At 47.2% G+C, this 23578-nt stretch overlaps 1 protein-coding gene across 1 annotated transcript; it reads left to right on the top strand.

Annotated features, from left to right (window-relative positions):
- Positions 1 to 2546: 2546 nt before the first annotated feature.
- COX6B1 (cytochrome c oxidase subunit 6B1) lies at positions 2547 to 20632 on the top strand. Its single transcript, XM_068243286.1, has 4 exons — positions 2547 to 2654; positions 7334 to 7447; positions 15047 to 15147; positions 20411 to 20632. The coding sequence occupies exons 2-4, from the start codon at positions 7342 to 7344 to the stop codon at positions 20462 to 20464; spliced, it is 261 nt and encodes an 86-aa protein (XP_068099387.1). The 5' UTR covers positions 2547 to 2654; positions 7334 to 7341; the 3' UTR covers positions 20465 to 20632.
- Positions 20633 to 23578: the final 2946 nt, after the last annotated feature.

Genomic DNA, 23578 nt, shown 5'->3' with positions numbered 1-23578 from the left:
CGCTATGCATATGACCCTGTCCAGCAAGGAGTACGTCACTGAGCAGGGGGACAGTGCTATGCATATGACCCTGTCCAGCAGGGAGTATGTCACTGAGCGGGGACGGTGCTATGCATATGAACCTGTCCAGCGGGGAGTACGTCACTGAGCGGGGGGCGGCGCTATGCATATGACCCTGTCCAGCAGGGAGTATGTCACTGAGCAGGGACGGTGCTATGCATATGAACCTGTCCAGCGGGGAGTACGTCACTGAGCGGGGGCGGCGCTATGCATATGACCCTGTCCAGCAGGGAGTATGTCACTGAGCGGGGGGCGGTGCTATGCATATGACCCTGTCCAGCAAGGAGTACATCACTGAGTGGGGGTGGTGCTATACATATGAACCTGTTCAGCAAGGAGTACGTCACTGAGCGGGTGGCGGTGCTATGCATATGACCCTGTCCAGCAAGGAGTACGTCACTGAGCGGGTGGCGGTGCTGGGCATATGAACCTGTTCAGCAGGGAGTACGTCACTGAGCGGGGGGGGGGGGGGGGGGGGTGCGGTGCTATGCATATGACCCTGTCCAGCAGGGAGTACGTCACTGAGCGGGGGGGGGGGGGGGGGGGGGGTGCGGCGCTATGCACATGACCATCCAGCAGGGAGTATGTCACTGAGCGGGGGCGGTGCTATGCATATGACCCTGTCCAGCAAGGAGTATGTCACTGAGCAGGGACGGTGCTATGCATATGACCCTGTCCAGCAGGGAGTATGTCACTGAGCGGGTGGTGGTGCTATGCATATAAACCCTGTAGGCGTACTATGCTGCAGGGTCTCAAGTGGACTATACATAATGCAAAGTGGGGAAACCACTTGAGGGCCAAATTCGATGGCTCTCAGGGCCCGTGTAAGATGGAATTCACTGTCACTATTCATTTTATTTGCTTTCAGGTGCTGGCTTTAAATGCCACAATTCTCTTAGAATTAATGGTCCATGTAACCAGGCCAGTTACCATTTGAATTCGGAATTTACGATGTCTCCCCATCACCAGAGTCTGCTTTATGTCATGTTGAGGATTCTATTGATCTTATCAATTTAGATAGGATGCCTGGGAAAGCCTCCTCAGTAACAGTTAAGGCATCTAATTACATTTATGTTTGCTAAAGAATGTTTCTCCTCTGTATGTCAGTGTATATAAGCTGTGTTTTTCAGTTTTGGTCAGGAACCAGTCCGACGAAGGCTTTTTATAAGTCGAAAGCTCACTGTTTATCCATCTCTAAGTTAGCCAATAAATGGGATCATCCTGATTCAAAACTTCTTGCTTTTACTTATGGCTAACACGGTACAACACTCTACTGCTTCTACTCTAGCGTGTGAATCGGGCTGAATCCGCAGTTTCCCCGCAAGCAAATTGCGCATGGAAACTCTGCCATAGGGAATAATTATGCCACTGTCAGTTTTAGTGCGGCAGAACAGGAAGTGCCTCCACCAATCGTGTAGGGCGTGCAGCCTGAGGACCAGAGTTTGCCATGTATGCTTTATGCTGGGAATACACGGTAAGTTTTATGCACCGGCACGATCCCGGCACATCCCCGCTAGCGTCTGGATCGATCCCAGCGGGGGCTCCTTATCTTCCGCTCGATTCCCCGCTATTGTCCGCCCGCGGGGATCGAGCGGGGGAGTCGATCCGGCGGGTCATCGGACCTGTCGGAAATTATCAATTGAGCCATCAGCGGCTCGATTGATAAGGAACAAACTTACCGTGTATGCCCAGCATTACCGAGAATGCAATTTCTTTACAGAGATCGATCCAGGCATAAATAGATCCTGTCAGGCCCTAAGAAGCTCCCTCTATGACAGACACCCCCTCCATGACTGGAGCCTTTTCTATGCAGGATCCATCCCTATCAGTGTAGCTTCCTCTATGACAGAAGCCCCTCTGACTGGAGCCTTTTCTATGCAGGATCCCTCCCTATCAGTGTAGCTTCCTCTATGACAGAAGCCCCTCTATGACTGGAGCCTTTTCTATGTAGGATCCCTCCCTATCAGTGTAGCTTCCTCTATGACTGGAGCCTTTTCTATGCAGGACCCCTCCCTATCAGTGTAGCTTTTTCTATGACAGAAGCCCCTCTATGACTGGAGCCCCTCTATCAGTGGATCCCCCATGTAAGGCTGCAGCTCACTGCTGGTCACACCCCTCAGAAGTCAGGCAGAGGATTTATGAGGTCACCAGCAGGGCTCTGAGCCATTTCCTTCCTATGCTGCAGATACACCCGCCAGCCCCTCCCCCCGCCTCACACAGATGTGACTTTCCACACGCACAAAATGGCGCCCGTCCACTTTGCCCTAGCAACTCGCAGCGCCGCAGCCAATCAGAGCGCGGCGTCCGCCCGTCTCCTCCCTCCGGCGAGAGCGCGCAGAGGCGCCCAGCCAATCAGCGTTCTCCCCGGCGCGCGCAGAGAACAGGGAAAAAAAAAAAAAAAGTTTATGAAGACGTTAGGAGTTGGCACCGCCCCTGCGTCGTGACGTCAAAACGTAACGCGCTGTGAGCCCCGAGGTGCCCTTCTCTTCGTGCCCTCAGCTGTACGTGTGACGCACTTCCGGTGTTGGAGCGCTGCAGCTTTTCCGGTCTCTGGCAGAAGTGACATTGAAGAGGAGTGTGCGGGTGACTCGGAGGTGAGAGACCGGGGGGACTGAGGGAGAGGGAGGGCTACCCTGTACGGCAATGCAGGCTCTGCGGATCCCCACTGACCTCTCCAGCTGCTCCTCCCCGGGCTGCAGCGCCCTGAGACACGTCCCTGGTGACTGGAGGGTCACTGCGGTCTATAGGGGGCTGACTACCTCCCCCACTGGCCACACAGCAGCCCTATGGCTGTTTCCTCAGCCTTGTGCTGGATGCTTGCCTCTATGGGCTGCACCATTGCGGTGTGGTGACAATGTTTGCAACCGGTTTGCTACGTATAGCTGTCAGAAAATGCAACCTAACCATTGCTTTCAATTGTATTTGTATCATAAAATGCAACTCAACCTAACCCTATTCTCACACAGAACCCTCCTCTAATGGACAACTAATTACACCCCCCCCCCCCCAGGGAATATCCACATCCATTCAGATTAATTTCATTTCATTGCAAATTATTGATGCCAAAGACCGCAAAGCTCACATACTTGGTCATTAACCCTCCTGGCGGTATAAAAAAATCCGCCAGGAGGCAGCGCAGCAGTTTTTTTTTTATTTTTTTTTTCCTATATCATGTAGCGAGCCCAGGGCTCGCTACATGATAGCCGCTGCTTATCGGCATCCCCCCAGCCCTCTTCGATCACCTTCGGTGATCTCCGATCAGGAAATCCTGTTCAAAGAATGGGATTTCCTGGAGGGCTTCCCCCGTCGCCATGGCGACGGGGCGGGATGACGTCACTGACGTCGGGACGTCATTGGGAGTCCCGGGCCACCCCTCGGTGCTCCCTGGCACTGATTGGCCAGGCAGCGCTTTGCGTGCGGCGCGACGGATAGCGGCGATCGTGCGCGGGGCGGCGGTGATCAGTGTGCTGGCGCAGCTAGCAAAGTGCTAGCTGCGTCCAGCAAAAAAAAAATTAAACAAATCGGCCCAGCAGGGCCTGAGCGGCACCCTCCGGCGGCTTACCCCGAACTACGGGGTTACCGCCAAGGAGGTTAAGTAATTGTGTGTTAGGGTTAGGAAAAGTGGGCAGAGCCAACACCAGCCAAATACATATCCGGGCAACGCCGGGCGTCCAGCTAGTAAGTAAAATAAATATGGCAGTCGCTATATCCCTCTTGCTTCAGTTGTCCTTTAATAGACATGGGAAGGTATTTCATCTTTATAAACCAGTAATAAGGTGCCCTGTGTAATCAGATATTCTGGATAGAATTACCACTGTTGTGTCAGTTGAAGGAAACCTCTGTCAGTAACACCATTACTATCTCTGTGTTACTACTGATGTATTGCTGCAGCAAGCCACCACTGCAGTTTTCTGGAGCCATTTGGTGCACATTAATACCATGAGGAGGGCCAGTCCACATATGTCTCCTTTTAGGCCTCATTCACACTGAAAATGCAAGCGTTTTGCATGCTTTTTTTTTTACCACCTCCCGGCACTCCACTTCCGCTGCTTTTCTCGTAAAAGCGTTTTTTCCAAGCGGTTTTGTAATTCTGACCCGGGAAAGAATAAATACAATGTATTCTAGAAATACCGCAAACCTTTTAGCGCTCTTCCTGTACCTTCCATTATAGCAAAAACGCCCCAAAAAATGGTACAGGCACTGCACAATGCACGAACCGTACTGATATGAACCTTCTCATAGATTTATTGCACAAGCGATTTGTGGGCCATTTTAAAAATTGCCCGCACTTGAAAGAAGGCCAAAAACGCCCCTAGTGTGACAGAGCCCTTAACGCTTCATATGTCCCCTTCACAATACAATGTTCCACCACTATGTTTGATGGTTTTCTCAGGAGTGGACGTGTGCCATGCAGCAAATAGATGGCAACGTGTGCGCTGTTCTGAAGACTGTGAAATGCTGCCTTGTAGCACAGTGGACATGTTTGCAGGAAGCACACTGTATGTGAATGGGTCTATGTGAAAGCATAGATTTGTTGTGTTTGTCCTTCTGTCAGCAGGGCTGCCAGGCGACTAGTATTGCTTAAAAGGAAATCAATATGGCAGCCGCTATATCCTTCTCGGTTTGGTTGTCTGTCCACACTCGATATTGCAAAATGTGACCGCGATCGATCGCCCAGCGATTGGCATTTTGATTTTAAATGTTTGGTGATTTTATCCATGATTAAGGCTGGTTTCACAGTGGGGCGTTAACGTCCCACGTTACAGCAGCCAGTAACGCAGCCTAACTCACAGCACTGTAAAATCAATGTGCTGTTCACAGTGCCCAAGTTGCGTTACAAGGTAACGCTGCATGTTCTGGGAAAGTGCTGCATGCTGTACGTTATACTGGGCTAAGCCACGTTAGACTGTTTGCACATGCTCAGTAATATTATCCTCCATGGCCAGCCACATAGCTAATTAATATTCACTGCACTGTGGTGACTAATATTTACTGCACTGGTGGGACTGTAGTGTTGTCCGGATCATGAACGAATCGTTCATTTGATCTGGATCTTTTTTGTGAGTCGAATCATCCGGATCATCACAATGAATGATTCGGTTCACAGTGGATGTCTGTCTGGAAGAAACAGGAACATACAGAATGTACAGTGCAGGGAAAGTCCTGTCCTGCTAGTCATTTCACCCAGTCTGCTTCCCTAGTAAAATTATTCAAATGATTCGGTTCATTGAAAAGATCCGGATCTTTTCAATGATCCGAATCCTTAAAAAGATCCGGACTTACTATAACTAACCTGGAGCGGCTGCTTTGAGAGCTGCATGACGCAGCTCAATCTGAAGTCCAACTTCAACACCACCATGCGCTGCGTTAGGGGCACGTTATGCGACCATAACGTCCCCTAGAACGCAACGTCTTGGTGGGAAAGTAGCCTAAGTCTTGTGATTCTTATTCGAGTGAATGAGAATTGCAACGCAATCACCCAAAAATGCTGCATGTTTGCAAAACGTGGGCTGAAAGCTTGGGCTGTGGAGTCGGATGGTTTTTGTACAGACTCCACAGCCCTGCTCAAAGCGCCCAAGGGTGAATAAAGCCCACAGCTTACTATAAAGGGGTTCTGCTGAATCTGTAAAAATTTTTCTTTCTTTTGCCAAACGACATCTCTACACCGTGCTTCGTTAGGAAGTTTGGGAGGTAAGCTAGGTACACATGCTGGATTGTATTGTCTTTCAAAACCATTGTAGGGTGACAATGTAGTGCAAGTTCTGGTATCTTGTAATGCAGGTTTCCCTGTGCCCGTCCACCGTCCAATCAGAGGGCACCTCTGCTGATCCTCCTCTGTGTATGGAACACAATAAGCATGTCTGCAGACCTGAAATGAGAGCACACAATTGTGTGACCGTTACCTTGTGTCTCTTCATAGCTTTAAGGGCTCATTCACACTAGGGGCGTGTTTTGACATTTTTTTTAAGTGCTGGCGATTTTAAAAAATCGCCCTGAAAGTGCTTGTGCAATGATTCTCTATGAGAAAGTTCACATCTAAACGGTTTCCGCTCAGAAAAGCAATGCATGGGTCATTTTTCAGGCCTCAATGGAAGGTATAGGAAAACGCTCACAAAATTGCTCCGGATCAAAAAGAGTTCACTTCCTGACCAACATCGGGAAGAGAAAAACCGCAATCGCTCTGCAAAAGCGTCCAACGCACAGAAATCGGGGAAAAAAAGCATCAAAACCCGCCCACCGTGGACGGCCTCCCGAACGGAACACAATGGGAACAAGGCCCAAAGGAGTTGTCAGCCATAAAATGCTGCTCCCTGATATATTTACCCTGAGCTTCCTCCTGCCCCTTGCAGCTGACATGTCCCACACAGTGTCTCTGCTCGCAGCCGTCGGCCCAAGGTCCCCGCCGGTGCAGAAGCCGACCACCTCTAGCGCGCAAGCATCACTGTCAATCCTGTCCGCGGTGTACTGCGCAGGCACAGTAGTTCTGCACCTGCGCAGGGCAACGTGGGCTTGATTGACAGTGGCGCTTGCGCAGATGCAATAGAAGATGACCTTGAGGTCGCCCTCTGCATCGGCAGGGATCCCGGGTCGGCAGCTGCTAGCAGAGACGCTGCATGGGACTTGTCTGCTGCAAGGGGCTGGAGGAAGCCCCGGGTAAGTATATCGGGGATGCATTTTATGGATGACAACTCCTTTAAGGTGCCCATACATCTAGCGACTTGTCCGATTGACCATCCAATTCGACAATTATCGAACTGGGTAAAAATCGGTGCTGGCAAGTGCATGCCTGATAAACAATGTGACCAATTTCGGGCAAAGCATGGCGGTAACGGTGAGCGATATCGTGACGAGGGACAAATACCCTGGCGCTGCCCCCCCCCTAACGTTAAATGTGCTGTATACTTTGCCTCGTCCGGCGCTGGTCCTGGGCTTGGTAGGGTAATGTGGGCTCGTATGTAACGTTGTATGTGCTGCCAGCCGCGTGCACGCGCATTGGGTTGTCGTTGCTCTTGTCAATGCAAGTGTAACAGTTCTAAATCAGCCTCTTTCTGCAGCTACCTATTGAAAGCAACGGTTATGCGGCTGCACATTTCTAGTATTGCCGCAATCCTGTTTTTTATTTTTCCCCTAACCACCTCTAGCAAAGACTGCAAAAGTTTAATTAAAAAATATTGCAGCATCAGTCTATTCCTAGTGCTGTGACTCGCCCGTGTTCTTGACTATGGTGATTCATAGCTGGTGTTTTTGTTTTTTTTCCCCTCTTATCTTTCAGCAATCAAAATGGCAGAGGATATTCGTACCAAGATTGAAAACTACAAAACCGCTCCCTTTGATGCCCGTTTCCCCAACCAGAACCAGACCAGACATTGCTTCCAGAACTACCTGGGTAAGAGCTTTCTTTATACTGAATGTCCTTCAAAGCAAATCTGCGTCAAGAATGTCCTGAACGTGGTCTGAATCTCAGAATTTCTTCTTTGCTCTGAAAGACTTACAGCCTTATTCCCGGTACACATCATGCAATTTTCCATCAGAAAGATAAGGCGAATAGATAATTTCCAGCAGGTCCACGGATTTCCGATCGTTTTTCTGATCGATTTTCCGATCACTTCTATACAGATCGATCAGAAAAACTATTGGAGATCAAACCTGACGTGTTGGGAATGATCTATTCAATTCATCTGACGATGAAACTGCATGGTGTGTACCAGGCATAAAACCTACTACCATACAAAATGATAGCAAAACAGCATTGAAACAGTTAAACACAGCACTTTCTACTTCAGTGGGAAGCTATATCTGAACTGAAGTGATAACATTATCTTGTTTGTTTAGCCGCTACAGTAGAATCTCGTTATGGTAAACTCTGATTAAAGGTACGTTCACACGTCCAACTTTTTCGAACAACTTGTTGTTTGAAAGACGACTGATAAAAGCCGGTTTGCCCGATCCGCTGGACCAACTGTCATTCAAACGACTGTAATGCTGGGCATAGACGGTACGTTTATGCGTTGGAATCGAGCCAGCACGTCACCACTCGTCCACGCGGATCGATTCCCGCTCATCCCCGCGGGCACTTCCTTATCAGCGCTTCGTTTTTGCCAATTGTCCACCCGCGGGGATCGAGCCGGGAATTGATCCACACGGTGATCCGACATGTCGGAAATTCTCAATCGAGCCATCAGCGGCTCGATTGATAAGAAAAAAAAAAGTACAGTCTATGCCCAGCATTAGGTCCGTACATGTGTACAAATGACTTCGAGTTGTTTGTCCAACTAATAGATGTTCAAACAACAAGTCGTTTGATCAGTCATTTAATCTAGTTTATTGTTCTATCCAGTCCATTGTCTAGTTGTTTAAACGACATGTAAATTGGCATATTAGCGCTTTGTTGGTCAGTGTGTGCATGACGTCTGAACAATTGTTTGCACTACAAGTCGTTCAAACAACAAGTCAGATTACAAGTTGTTCGAAAAGGTTAAATGTGTGTACGCACCTATAGTAAACCACTAGTTATAGTAAACTCATTCCTCAGGTCTCAGTAAATGTGTCTATAAATACACTATGTATGACCAATTCTGATATAGTAAACTACTTTTCCTGGTCCCTTGGAGTTTACTATAAAGGGATTCTACTGTATTAGTAAACATTCAGTGTAGTGTTTTAACTTGTACGGATAGCAGAAGGTTAATTCAGCACAGAAATCCTCACTAGGTACATTATAATATGCAATGGCAGCTTTCAGAGCAGATAAACTGTACTTTAGGAACTTGTAATTTGTAAGTGGACAGTAATACTTGTGCACAAAAATAAATATAACTTTATGGGTAATATAAAGTAGGAAAACACTTTTTACTGAATATTATGGCAGAGCTTAATCCCGCTTTAAAAGAAACCTGTGAAGTAAACTTCAGCAGCATTCATCCTTAGCTGAGGCCTCCCCCAGCCCCATGCAGGCTGAGGGCGGTGTTGCCAACTCATCCCTTTAATTACTGACACATATGAATTATACAGGTTTTGTGGCTAGGTAGATGCAGTTAAGGCACAGATTAGCCCCAGAACCTGTATAACTTAGATGTGTCAGTAATTAAAGGGATAAGTTGGCAACACTGGCCTGAGGGCTCCCTTGCCGCCCTCCCTGAGCTGCTTCACTGTGCTGTGGTCAACTTTGGCAATTTAGCCAGTCATGCTCTGCTGCACGCTTGCTCCCATGGCCACGAGAGGGGTGCATGCGCGGCTGGACCGAACATTCGTGAATGGCCAATTTACAGGAGCTGGTGGGGAGGATGGTGAGGGAGTCCTCTGCCTGCATGGGGCTGGAGGAATCCCCAGGTAAGGATGAATGCTGCTGTAGTTTACGTCTCAGGTACACTTTAATAGGTTTAATATAAAATATAAGTAATAATTAGTGATTGCTTTCCTGTATTTTTCTTTTTACCAACCTGCTTGTTCTCTAATTCATGTTTTAAATCTGTTTGGTGTACATGAGCGCAGGAAGCCTGTCCGTTCCATTTAACTTCCTCAGTGTACGGGAGAATGATTGTTGGTTCCCTTGTCTCCTATGTCTATTTCACTTTACCAGCAGTCAAAAGAATGACATCTAGTAAAATAAGGAAAAACCTGACCGATCACATTTCTGTAATCGTAAACCTTTACTACCTCCAGGAAGTATAGAACAGGTCAAGGTTTATACTGCAGACTGAGAACTTCTCCAAGAGTTTTGGCCTCATTTTATGAAGGCTTACCGCACTGGGTAATGCAGAGAACAGCTTTATTTTACCGCTCACCTTGCCAAATGCGGTATGACGGCGGAGCTCTGGGAGCCGGTCAGGAGCCGCTTTCATTGGCTCCTGATCTCGTGATCATTGTGAGCCAATCACCATTGGCTCACATTGATAAGAGGGTGAGGAGGCAATGAAATCTGCTCCTGACCTGCTTACAGAGCTCCGCCGTCATACCGCATTTGGCAAGGTGAGCGGTAAAATAAAGATGCTTGGCGGAATTGGCTATTCCATGTGGCATGATGTTGGCAACCCTGTTTTTTTTATTTTATTTTTTTTTTTGTGCCATCAGTCTCTGGTCCTTAAAGAGAATCTGTATTGTTAAAATCACACAAAAGTAAACATACCAGTGCGTTAGGGGACATCTCCTATTACCCTCTGACACAATTTCGCCGCTCCTCGCTGCATTAAATGTGGTTAAAAACAGTTTTAAAAAGTTTGTTTATAAACAAACAAAATGGCCACCAAAACAGGAAGTAGGTTGATGTACAGTATGTCCACACATAGAAAATACATCCATACACAAGCAGGCTGTATACACCCTTCCTTTTGAATCTCAAGAGATCATTTGTGTGTTTCTTTCCCCCTGTTCTCATGCACTGAAGTTTCAGGCTGCTCGTTTCTTCCTGCAAACAGCTCTTCCTGTATGTAATTCCTCAGTATGTGCAAGCCCAGCCAGCTCAGAGGAGGATTTATCCAGCTTGTAAAAGATACGAGAGCAGAGAGAAGCTGCACTAATCTAAATAATACACAGGCAGTGTGCAGAGAGGGGCCTGAAAGGGGGAGTTCATAGCAGAACCACAACACTGAAGAACTTGGCAGCCTTCCAGACACTGGCCGACAAGTCTGACAGGGGAAAGATACATTGATTTATTACAGAGACTGTGATAGCAGAAAGTGTTGCAGTAAGCCAGAACACATTAGAATAGCTTTTGGAACTTGTAGGATGATAAAAAACAGGATGCAATTTTTGTTACGGAGTCTCTTTAAGTGGACGGCTGGTACTGAAGTGGTTAAAAGGAAATTAATATGGCAGCTTCCATCTCCCTTCCCAAAAAATAAAAAGTTGTGCCTGGTGTTCAGTTCACTTTAGGGAGAGTGAATGGGAATCAGAGGGTGAAAGTAGAGAACATTGCAGCAAGCCTGCCCTCCATGTCTGAAATGTTTTATCCAAAGTTAAATTTTTCCAGGAGTGATTATGGGGACTGGGGGGGGGGGGGCATCTCGCTGGATTCACATACCTCTGCATTAACATTTCTCTGTACTTACCATGGGTAGCACATTTTTAGGAACAAGTTCTGTTGACAGCAAAGGAAGAACTCCACATGTTTTAAGACACCTTTGCTTCAAAGGCAACATGAAGGAAATTTTAAAATTTAAAAAAATAGTCATGAGGAAGCTGCTTTCATTGCTGACTGCTGCAGCCATTTTTAATCATTTGTATTCCCTGCCATCGCCGTTGCTGGCCCCTACTGTGTGGTGATGAACCAGCATGTACGCATCTGCTAATTAGAAAGGCCCATCGTCCAGAGACTGGTGTCAGAGAAGAGTAGTGGTTGGCATTGACTGAGGCAAGTGACAGACAAGCACGTCGATTAGAGTGCAGGAAGATTTGGGCGCAGCCGGCGCCACCATAGTTCGTAATGGGAATGACGCCTACAGCGACGCACAGTGAGTAACTTTGGCGCCGTCGGAAGACAGAGCTGAAGTTACTTTTAAAACCCTGTAATTCGGCCTCCAGCAATAGCTAGAAGCAGAATTGCATGATTCCCCACCATCCACGTGGCCCTAGAGGGGGAATAGTGATCAACGCCGCCAGGACTTATGCAGGAGCAGGGTAAGATGTATATCATCTGTATCCTGTGCCCAAGTCTCCCATTGGCGATTTCTCTCGTACCCAGTGGCAGGTGGCTGCATTGTGCAGTGACCATTTCCATGTTTGGGTTTATTTGCCAATAACAATCTGAATGAATGTTAGCATTATTATTATTAAGTGAATGATGCGGCTGTACTTATACTATGCCTTACAGTGGTGTTTTGTGTTAACCTCTTGAGGGCCACAGTCTTAACCACTTGATCACCAGAGCAATTTTCACCTTTCAGCGCTCCTTCCATTCATTCGTCTATAACTTTATCATTACCTATCGCAATGAAATGAACTATATCTTGTTTTTTCTGCCACCAATTAGGCTTTCTTTGGGTGGTACATTTTGCTAAGCGCTACTTTACTGTAAATGCATTTTAACAGGAAGAACAAGGAAAAAAGGAGAAAATTCATTATTTCTCAGTTTTCACTCATTATAGTTTTAAAATAATGCCTCCACTAGCTGGACGCCCGGCGTTGCCCGGGTATGTATTTGGCTAGTGTTGGCTCTGCCCACTTTTCCTAACCCTAACACACAATTACTTAATGACCAAGTATGTGAGCTTTGCGGTCTTTGGCATCAATAATTTGCAATGAAATAAAATTAATCTGATTGGATGTGGCTCCACCCCTTTACTGAATTTGAACCCCAATCACCCAATGGCCAACTGTACCAGGTACAGGTGATTAACAGTGCAAGAATGGCAGCAATTAAATATTCCCCTTAAAAATCAATAGGTGGATTTTGATTGGCTTTTATAGGCTCCACCCACTTTTCTGAATGTTAATCCCAGTCACCCAGTGACCAACTGTGCAAAGTTTGAGAACCCTACCATTAACAGTGTAAGAATGGCTGCAGTTTACATTTGCGCAATGAAATTTGTATTTTTCTCCACCCACTGATTTCCTGACATTGTTCGGGTATGTATTTGGCTGGTGTTGGCTCCGCCTACTATTTCTTACCCTAACACACAATTACTCAATAACCAAGTTTGTGAGCTTTGCGGTCTTTGGCATCAATAATTTGCATTGAGATTAAACAAATCTGAATGGCTGTTTGTGGCTCCACCCCTTTGTCTGAATTTGAACCCCAGTCACCCAATGACCAACTGTAGCAGGTTTAAGGCTTGTGCCATTAACAGTGCAAGAATGGTAGCAATTACATATTCCCCTTGAAAATCAATAGATGAATTTTGATTGGCTTTTGTAGGCTCCACCCACTTCTCTGAATATTAATCCCAGTCACCCAGTGACCAGTTTGAGCCCTACCATTAAAAGTGTAAGAATTGCTGAAGTTTACATTTTCTCAGTGAAATTTGCATTTGTCTCCGCCTACTGATGACACGGCATTACCGGATTATGTATTTTGCAGGTGCTGGCTGCGCCCACTTTTCCTAACCCTAACACACAATCAATTACTCAATGACCAAGTTTGTGAGCTTTGCGGTCTTTGGCATCAATAACCTGCATTCAAATGAAACAAATCATATTGGCTGTGTGTGGCTCCACCCTGTTTTATGAATGTAAACCCCAGTCACGCAATGATCAACTGTACCAGGTTTGAGGCTTGTGCCATTAACAGTGCAAGAATTGCAGCAATGAAATATTCCCCTGAAAAATCAATAGGTAATTTTTGATTGCCTTTTGTAGGGTCCACCCACTTTTCTGAATATTAATCCCAGTCACCAACTGTGCAGTTTGAGAACCCTACCATTAACAGTGTAAGAATGGCTGCTGTTTACATTTTCCCAGTAAAATTTGTCTCCGCCCACTTATGACCCGGCATTGCCCACTTATGTATTTGGCTGGTGTTGGCTGTGCCCACTTTTCAAACCCTAACGCACAATTAATTACTCAAATACCAAGTTTGTGAGCTTTGCGGTGTTTGGCATCAATAATTTGCATTGGAATGAAACAAATCTAATTGGCTGTTTGTGGCTCCACCCCCTTTCTGAAATTGAACCCCAGTCACCCAATGATCAACTGTATCAGGTTTGAGGCTTGTGCCATTAACAGTGCAAGAATGGCAGCAATGTAAATATTCCCCTTGAAAATCAATGGGTTAATTTTGATTGGCTTTTATAGACTCCACCCACCTTTCTGAATATTAATCCCATTCACCCAACGTCCAACTGTGCAAAGTTTGAGAACCCTACCATTAACAGTGTAATAATGGCTGCAGTTTACATTTTCCAGTGAAATTTATATTTGTCTCCGCCCCCTTTTGGTTATGGGAATAAAATGTATCCTATACTTTATTCCAGGTAATGTACGATGTGTGTGCCAAAGTTCATTCAAATCCGTTCAGCCATTTTTGCGTGATCGAGTAACAAACATCCGAATTTTCCCATTTATTATATTAGTAGGATAATTAAAACCTACGTATTGTATTTGCCCATTTGTCCCGGTTATTACACCGTTTAAATTATGTCCCTATCACAATGTTTGGCGCCGATATTTTATTTGGAAATAAAGGTGCATTTTTTTCAGTCTTGCATCCATCCCTAATTACAAGCCCATAGTTTATAAAATAAGTGTTATACCCTCCTTGACATAGATATGGAGAGTTCAGTCCCTAAGGTAACTATTTGTTTTATGGTTTTTGTTTTTTATTGTAATTTTTTTTCTTTTTATTACAAAAAAAATAAAAATTGGAGTGTGGGAGGTAATGAGTTAATTTATAATGTAAAACTAGGTATTTGTATATGAAAAATGTTTTTGGATGTAGTTTTACTATTTGGCCACAAGATGGCCACAGTACTTTTTTGTTCATGCGACCTGTAAGCGTCGGAAGTACGCTTACAGGACGTTGGGAAACTTTTTTTTTTTTCACAATAATCCCGCTGCTTCTCATAGAAGCAGCCGATCATTGCTGAGATCAATGAACGGGAACGTTTTTTCCCGTTCATTGGTCTCCGAGCAGGCGGCGTTGTGCGCACGAGCAAGCGGGAGCGCGGGTAGCGGCAGGGCGGTACGTGTTTCTACGCTCTTGGTGGTAAAGTGGTTAAACCCCCCTAGTGACAAGGCCATTTTTTTTTTTTTTTTTTTTTTTTACAAAATAGGCCACTGCCGCTTTAAGGGCTCGCTGCAGGGCCATACAACTCAGCACACAAGTGATTCTATAATGTCAAACACCTGATCTGCTGCATGCTTGTTTAGGGGCTGTGGCTAAAAGTATTAGAGGCAGAGGATCAGCAGAGCAGCCAGGCAACTGGTATTGCTTAAAAGGAAATAAATATGGCAGCCTCCATATCCCTCTAGCTTCAGTTGTCTTTTAATGTGTGTTATGCTTGTGGTGTGCACTGGCTGATCTCTTTTTTTTCCCCTGTTGTATTCTCTGTAGACTTTCATCGGTGTGAGAAGTCTTTGACTGCGAAGGGTCAGGACCCCCACCCCTGCCAGTGGTATTTCCGGGTCTTCAGTTCCATGTGCCCGAATTCCTGGGTAAGTTCTGTGCTCTTCCCCATCTTACTGCTGATTGCTAATTTATCCCCATCTCTGAAGTGGATTTAGCCCACCTGTTTCTTCAGCCAGTGAACTACAAATCCAAGCACGCTGCTACTTCTACATGCAGTTTCAGCACAGTGTTCCAGTGACACCACAGAGCCACCAACACCTGGAAAGCATTTTTTTTCCCCTGTTAGTTGATTGTCTTCCGGCATTTCAAAAACTGAGTGCTAAGAGCTCATGTCCTAACAGCAACCACTTTATAAAGGGAATCTGTAATCTAAAAAACCTCTCTGGGGTATACTTGCCTCGGGAGGGGGAAGCCTCAGGATCTCAATGAGGCTGCTTTGTCTTCTGTAGCTTGGGGGAAATCCAGTTCTGGCTCCACCCAAAACTTCCCCTGACAAGCACTGTGCAGGTGCAGCAATATTTACCCACCGCGATCCAATGCAGTAGGGCTAGATCATGGTAGGTAAAATTTACCTTGTCGTTCTTTGGGGGGGGGGGGTTCCATTGCTGTATTACTGGGATGGAGGGGAAGCCTCATTAGGATCCAGAAGCCTCCCTCTCCCAAGGTAAGTATCCCCCAGGAGGGGAGTGTTATGTTACAGGTTTGCTTCCTGCCGTTATTTCTTGATTTTATTGTCTGAAAGTGGTGCAATTTTTTAGACCTTAAAAAAAATCATACCACTAAAGATCTGCGGCAGCCCTGCGCATTACACACCTCCCATGGATCCAGCTCGGGACTAACACTCGGAGCTGCAGATTTCCATCCTGAGCCTGACTCTGGTTTACCGCTACCGTTCCCACTTGCGTTTTTGGGAAAAACGGGCCGGATGTCCGGACCGTACCGGACCTGTACGGTTCCTATCCGGATCCGGTCCGTTAGCATATGTTTTCAATCCGGTATGAATACGGCTGCGATTCGGATCCGGTTTTTTTAAAGAGATAACACACTATATAAATTCCTGGGGTCTGGGCGGTCAGCAGAAGCTGCACTTGTAGAATCAGGTCCTCCGCTGTGTAGGACCTCACCTCCACGTCTGACATACTGCCAAACAGCTCCAGCACAAAGTCACTGCTGCTCCACTCCAGACATGCTGGGCCCATGTGTCCCCATCCAAAATGGCCGCTAGAATACGCATAGGAAGTGGGGTAGAACGTTCGGTTTTTATAGCCAGTGTGTTCTGTGCTTTCCGGTTCCCATTGGTTTCTATTGCCGGACGGTGCAGTCAGGCTCCGGTCCGGGTGCGTCGGCCGGATGATCCGGACCTTAAAAATAGCGCATGTTGGAAAAGTGTCCGGATCCGGTCTGGCTCCGGTCCGTACGGAACGGACGCGTGTGTACGGTCGCATAGACTTTGCATTGCTATGGCGAACGTCTGTTCCGTTTAAACAGTATACGGTCCGGATTCGGCCCAGCGAATCCGGACAGCGAACGCTAATGTGAACCGGGCCTAAGGAGGTTAAAGAGAACCTGTAAAAACAAAAACAGCCCCTGTGGGGTACTTATCTTAGGAGGGGGAAGCCTCTGGTCCCTAATGAGGCTTCCCTCGTCCCCCCTCACCCTCCGGTATCCAGCACTGGCAGCCCCCGAACCCTGGCAAGGTGAATGCTTACCTTCCTGGCTCCAGCGTAGTATAGCCGGTTCTGCTATTTCCACCGGAGCCCATCAGAAAGCGGCTCTTGTGCCTGCGCTGGAACCAGGAGCGTAAATATTGCCGGTGCTACAGCTGTATATTCGGGGGCTGGATGCTGGAGGGTGAGGGGGAGGGACATCATTAGGATCCAGAGGATTCCCCCTCTTAAGGTAAGTACCCCACCCCCCTCTAAAGCTGCTCCTTTTTATTTTATTTTATTTTTTTATTTATTACAGTTTTTCTTTAAAATGGCTCGCAGGGAAGAAGGCCAAATCTCCCCCTGCAGACCCCATACTTGCAGTACCAGATTATGCAAGGGCTGGGCAGATTACATCTCCTCAAAACTAAAAGGAGATGTTCCGCGTTAACATAAGACAATTGCGTGGTGGCTCAGACCTCGGTACATGGAGACTGGCTACCTACGCCCCCTCTGCCACCACATAATTGTGGGTGTGTGTATGTATATGTATATCTATATCTATATATCAACAGGTAATAGTATTATGTTAAGCTGAATTTCTCTCTTTTTTTTTTTTTTTTTTTTTTTTTTTTTTAAGGAATACTGTGGGGGTAATGAGTTGAAGTTACCCGGGGCTTCTAATGGTGTCCCACAGACACCCTGTGCACGCGCAGCCACTCCCCAATGCTCCGGCCCCGCCTCCGGTTCACTTCTGGAATTTCAGACTTTAAAGTCTGAAAACCATCGCGCCTGCGTTGCCGTGTCCTCGTTAGCGCGGATATCACCAGGCGCGCACTGCACAGGCACAGACCATACTGGGCCTGCGCAGTACGCTCCTGGTGCCATCAGCGGGAGCTAGGACACGGCAACGCAGGCGCAGTGACTTTCAGACTTTAAAGAAACTGAAGCGAGAATAAATCTCGCTTCAGAGCTCATAGTTAGCAGGGGCATGTGTGCCCCTGCTAAACCGCCGCTATTGCGCCACTAAACGGGGGTCCCTTCACCCCCAAACCTACCCCCGCAAGACTTGGTCGCAGACTTGGTCGTTCCTGGAGGCAGGGCTAACTGCTGCAGCCCTGCCTCCAGTCACGTCTATCAGCGGCGCATCGCCGCCTCTCCCCCGCCCCTCTCAGTGAAGGAAGACTGAGAGGGGCGGGGGAGAGGCGGAGATACGCGCTCACAGCCGAGTGCGGGGCAGGGCTGCGGCGGTTAGCCCTGCCCCAACCAGGAAGCGCTCCCCCCCCCCCCCCCCCGCTGCACCGAGGGGATTTGGGGGTGAAGGGACCCCCGTTTAGAGGCGCGATAGCGGCGGTTTAGCAGGGGCACACATGCCCCTGCTAACTATGAGGTCTGAAGCTAGATTTATTCTCGCTTCAGACTCTCTTTAAAGTCAGAAATTCCAGAGGCGGGAGGCGGGGCCGGAGGCATTGGTGAGTGGCTGCACGGGCACAGGACTTCTGCGGGGGACCATTAGAAGCCCCAGGTAACTTCAACTCATTTTCCCCTGACCCCCCCCCCCCCCACACAGTGTCCCTTTAAAGGTGCATGCACACGCACCACAGCAGCCAACGACGGGTCTGTCGGCACCTCCCGCTGGGTGGGTTTTCAGCAGACTATATTGCGTGTGTATGCACTGTCGAGGGGTGTCAATGTTCTGCATATGCAGAACATTGATATCACTGGAAGAAGAAAGAGGAAATCCGGGCACCTTCCGTCCAACTGTCATTTATTGCAAGCCAAAACAGACATCCATTAGGTTACCACAACCATAAGTACCTCGTGTAAGTGGTCTTGTGGGGTGATGATCGGTGGAGATGCGGGAGCCAGGGCACTAAGTAGGTCCGGCGACGGCCGTTTCGCGTCTATGCAGACGCTTGGTCACGCCACGTACCACAGTGGTACGTGGCGTGACCAAGCGTCTGCATAGACGCGAAACGGCCGTCGCCGGACCTACTTAGTGCCCTGGCTCCCGCATCTCCACCGATCATCACCCCACAAGACCACTTACACGAGGTACTTATGGTTGTGGTAACCTAATGGATGTCTGTTTTGGCTTGCAATAAATGACAGTTGGACGGAAGGTGCCCGGATTTCCTCTTTCTTCTTCCAGTGATATCTCTGTACAGTTGTTTGCTCTTCTGCTGCTTCCGCAGAGCACACGTCCAAGCAACAGGACAAGAGGTAACCTAGATGATGCGGTGAGGGTTTTTTTTGCTTTCAAAGTTTCACATACGGATAGCTCATCCACAGGGAGTGCCACTCAGTCCTTGCTTTCTCTCCTCACCATATATGCAGAACATTGACACAGATTCAAGAGAAGTGTGAAGAAATAAATTCTGTTCGCTCTGTAACAATGAAAGTGACTTCTGCCCCACCTTTTTGTCTTTTTTTTTTCTTTTTTGCAATCCAACTCTGTTAATTTTACCTCCCTCTCTGCCACAGTTTCCGTTCCCTCCCACCACAGCAAACATCACTTAAGGTGGCCACTAACAATCCAATTTCTAGCGAAAAATCATTCATGAAATCGTTCACTACACCATCAACGAACCAGTCTTTGCTTCCTATCTATCACAACCAACAAGAAAATCCAAATTTTGGTTCGACGGAAATCCAATCGGGCGATTGTGTCCATCAACTGAGATTATTTACAATCAATTCAATCAGAATTTCTGACAGCTCGAACGATTTTTCGCTAGAAATTGGACCATTAGTGGCCACAGGCTTACGTCACTTTGTAATCTCTTCAGAGAAAGGGAGAGGGGCCCATACACTGGTCGATTTAACCAGTCGATTCAATCAAATCGATCAATTTACGATTTGAGGACGATTTCGATGGATTTGATTTATATGACAGGATGGAAAATCTAGGTCGATCTGCTGCTGGCTGCAGATCCATGGCCCATAGAGTTGTATTGGATCTAGTGGTCCAATAATGCATTTAGATTGATTTCCAATGATTTCATTCTGAAATCTATTGGCAACCTGTCCCTAGTGTGTGGCACACATCAGATTCCTGTCAGATTCGACTCGACAGGCATCTGACAGAAATCTATCTGATGGTCGAATCTGCTGCAAATCTACAAGTGTATGGCCACCTTTGGCCTCTAGCCAAGAGCTACGTACACACGTCTGACTTGTACTAACTACTGGTCATCAGACCCGCCCCCGGGGCAGCTGTTCTGACAAGTTTCCCGTGTGTACAGTCTGTTGGCAATCCGCTGAGCAAAACCAGCCTTATCAGCCTGCCGACAGACTGTACACACAGGGAAACTGTCGACAGAACGGGCGCCCCGTGGGCGGGCCTGACGACCGGTAGTTAGTCAGATGTGTACGTAGCTATAGTGTTCTATCTTATCTGATAATGAAAGCATCCTGAGATGAGCTAAAAATATTTCCCACAATCCCTCTGGCACTGCACAATTCCTACTATTAGGCAAAGGCAACCAGACCTGGTAAAAAGGTAGGGGGGGGGGGGGGGGGGGAGGGGGGGCGGAATGGAGGACCTATATTGGAGGAAAAAAGGGGGTCTATATTCTTGGGGCACTATTTTTGGATGTTACATCCCCTGAGTGCTGCAATGTCTCCCCTAGCTGCTGCTGCGTAATATATTTGTGCTTTATGAATAATGTGTAAGTATAAGTGATGCTTGTATCTGCTGCAGGTGGAGAAGTGGGATGAGCAGAGGGAAGCCGGCACCTTCCCATGCAAGATCTGAGGCATTCCTTCCTGCAGGCTGGCCCACTCTGAACTCCTGTATTCTTGAATTGGCCGCATGCTGGACCACCGGCTGGGCTTCGTCCACGTGAATCGGTTTGCTTCTGTTGTACAATGGAGAGCATCTAGTACATTTTATTTCTATGTCAATAAAAACGTGTGAAAACCATTGCTGGAAATCTGTGTCTCCTTGTGCGGAGTTCCTCTTCAGCTGGATGAATGTATGTGTGCGGAGTTCCCCTTCAGCTAGATGAATGTATGTGTGCGGAGTTCCCCTTCAGCTAGATGAATGTATGTGTGCGGAGTTCCCCTTCAGCTAGATGAATGTATGTGTGCGGAGTTCCCCTTCAGCTAGATGAATGTATGTGTGCGGAGTTCCCCTTCAGCTAGATGAATGTATGTGTGCGGAGTTCCCCTTCAGCTAGATGAATGTATGTGTGCGGAGTTCCCCTTCAGCTAGATGAATGTATGTGTGCGGAGTTCCCCTTCAGCTAGATGAATGTATGTGTGCGGAGTTCCCCTTCAGCTAGATGAATGTATGTGTGCGGAGTTCCCCTTCAGCTAGATGAATGTATGTGTGCGGAGTTCCCCTTCAGCTAGATGAATGTATGTGTGCGGAGTTCCCCTTCAGCTAGATGAATGTATGTGTGCGGAGTTCCCCTTCAGCTAGATGAATGTATGTGTGCGGAGTTCCCCTTCAGCTAGATGAATGTATGTGTGCGGAGTTCCTCTTCAGCTAGATGAATGCTGCTGTACAGCAGGGGTCTCAAACTCGCGGCCCTCGATGCAATGTTTTTTGGCCCGCGCCGGCAAAAGCAAAAGAGACACGGCAGCGAACTATTTTTGCCTATTTTACCTTATAGTTCGCTTCAGTGATCCCAAGTAATCCGCCGCATCCCCGCAGCTAAACGAGGGCTGCAGAGCCCCCAAATCCCCCGGACAAACATCCAATACTGCGCTGAGGGGCAGAGCTTCCAGCTGTAGCTCTGACCATCCTGATGTCAAATGCCGCACAGATCACCGCCTCTCCCCGCCCCTCTGTGAAGGAAGAGTGAGAGGGGCGGGCAGAGGTGGCGACGTCAGAAGGGGCAGAGCTGAAGCTGAAAGCTCTGCCCCTTCCAGGAAATGCCGGCGGATTGCCTCCCCGGCGATTTGGGGGCTCTGCAGCCCTCGTTTTGCGGTGGGGACATGGCAGATTACTTGTAATGGGAGCACTGAAGCGAACTATAAGGTAAAATAGGCAAAATTGTTCGCTTCAGTGTAAATTTGATTTTGAATCGAAATAAAAATCAATGCAAGGGACGGGGGGCGGTTGCTGCTGATAGCGGAAATGACATGCCATCATAACAGTTATATAGGAAGATGTTCTGTGTGCACAATTAGCTGCTAAGGCAGCCAATTCGAATTAGAACAGACACAAGGGAGGGAAGGACTCTAAAGCCTTTTTTTTTTTGTGTGTGAAATCCCTTATGCGCAGCCTCATTCTGACTTTGCCTCCTGCGGCCCCCAGGTAAATTGAGTTTGAGACCCCTGCTGTACAGACTGTATGGTGCAGTCTCAGTGGTAAACCCAACAAGATACTTTATATGTTTGTAAACTGACAAAATCAATTCAGATGAATACATTACTGGGATCAATGAAAGTAAAGGCAGTCCCCGACTTACAAATCACTTGGGTTAAAGGAGACCTTTAGTAAGCGGTATATGGAGGATGCCATATTTATTTCCTTTTAAACAATACCAGTTACCTGGTAGCCCTGCTGATCTATTTGTCTGCTGTAGTGTCTGACTCACCAGAAACAAGTATGCAGCTACCGTAATCTTGTCAGATCTGACCATTATGTCAGAAACACCTGATCTGCTGCATGCTTGCTCAGGGGCTACGGCTAAAAGTATTAGAGGCAGAGGATCAGCAGGGCTGCCAGGCAACTGGTATTGCTTAAAATGAAATACATATGGCAGCCTCCATAGCCCTCTTTCTACTGTACAGTTGTCCTTTAACTGGGACTTCCTTGAGGCCTCTTAAAGAGACACTGAAGCGAAAAAAAATGATATTATGATTTGTATGTGTAGTACAGCTAAGAAAAAAAACATTAAGATCAGATACATCAGTCTAATTGTTTCCAGTGCAGGAAGAGTTGAGAAACTCCAGTTGTTATCTCTATGCAAAAAAGCTATTAAGCTCTCAGACCAACTTGGTCCTGGAGAGGGCTGTTATCTGACTTTTATTATCTGAACTGTAATTGAACTGTTTACTTTTCCTCTAGCAGAGGAGAGTTTATTACTTCACAGACTGCTCTGAAAAACTCATTTTGAATGCTGAGTGTTGTGTAATCTGCACATATTATAGAGTGATGCAATGTTAGAAAAAACACTATATACCTGAAAATAAAAATATGAGAATATTTTCTTTGCTGCTAATCTTCTAGTAATTATTCATAGTACACAACCAATTCATTATATCATATATTTTTTTTCGCTTCAGTGTCTCTTTAAGGTGCCCATACACTAGAACGAATATGGGCAGATTCCACCAAGAGACAAATATTTCTAATCGAATCTGCCCATACACTACAGGCCGATTCCCTTCCGATTTCAGCATGAAATCATCGGAATTGACTGAGCCGCCACTGTCCGCCCCGCTGCTGCCCCTGCAATGTATAAATGTATGTAGTGTAGTGCATTTATACTTTACCTGTCCTGTAGCAGCTTGCTGGGTCCATCTCGCCGGGTAAGCCGCATACAGGCTTGCGGCGCATAGCGTCTGACGTCAGCCGCTATGTGCCTTCGTGACGTCAGCGCCGACGGTGTGTATGCGGAACCCGGCGAGATGGACGGAAACCGGGTGGAGGCCGACACCGGACAGGTAATGTATAAATGCACTACACACTACATACATTTATACATTGCGGGGGGGTTTCGTCGTCTCGTCGCTTGTTCGCAAATCGGCCGCCGTACTGCACCCGACCAACCTCGGCCTGAAATTTACCAACATGCACATCGACTGTGCGCCCAATTTCTGTCCCGAAATTGGTCGCTTTGTCGGGCGGGCATGCACTTGGCAGCACCAATTTTTATCCAATTCGATTATAATAATCAAATTGGATGGTCGGTTG

This window comes from Hyperolius riggenbachi, chromosome 6 (genome assembly GCF_040937935.1).
Source record: "Hyperolius riggenbachi isolate aHypRig1 chromosome 6, aHypRig1.pri, whole genome shotgun sequence".
In the NCBI taxonomy this organism is placed as follows: domain Eukaryota; kingdom Metazoa; phylum Chordata; class Amphibia; order Anura; family Hyperoliidae; genus Hyperolius; species Hyperolius riggenbachi.
Note: the sequence above shows the minus strand (reverse complement) of the source record. Positions and strands in the feature narration are given on the sequence as shown.

Coding starts and splice junctions, on each gene's coding strand:
- COX6B1 (XM_068243286.1), top strand. CDS start 7,342: ATGGCAGAGGATATTCGTACCAAGATTGAAAACTACAAAACCGCTCCC. Junction 7,448..15,046: donor TTGCTTCCAGAACTACCTGG/GTAAGAGCTTTC, acceptor TATTCTCTGTAG/ACTTTCATCGGTGTGAGAAG. Junction 15,148..20,410: donor CCATGTGCCCGAATTCCTGG/GTAAGTTCTGTG, acceptor TATCTGCTGCAG/GTGGAGAAGTGGGATGAGCA.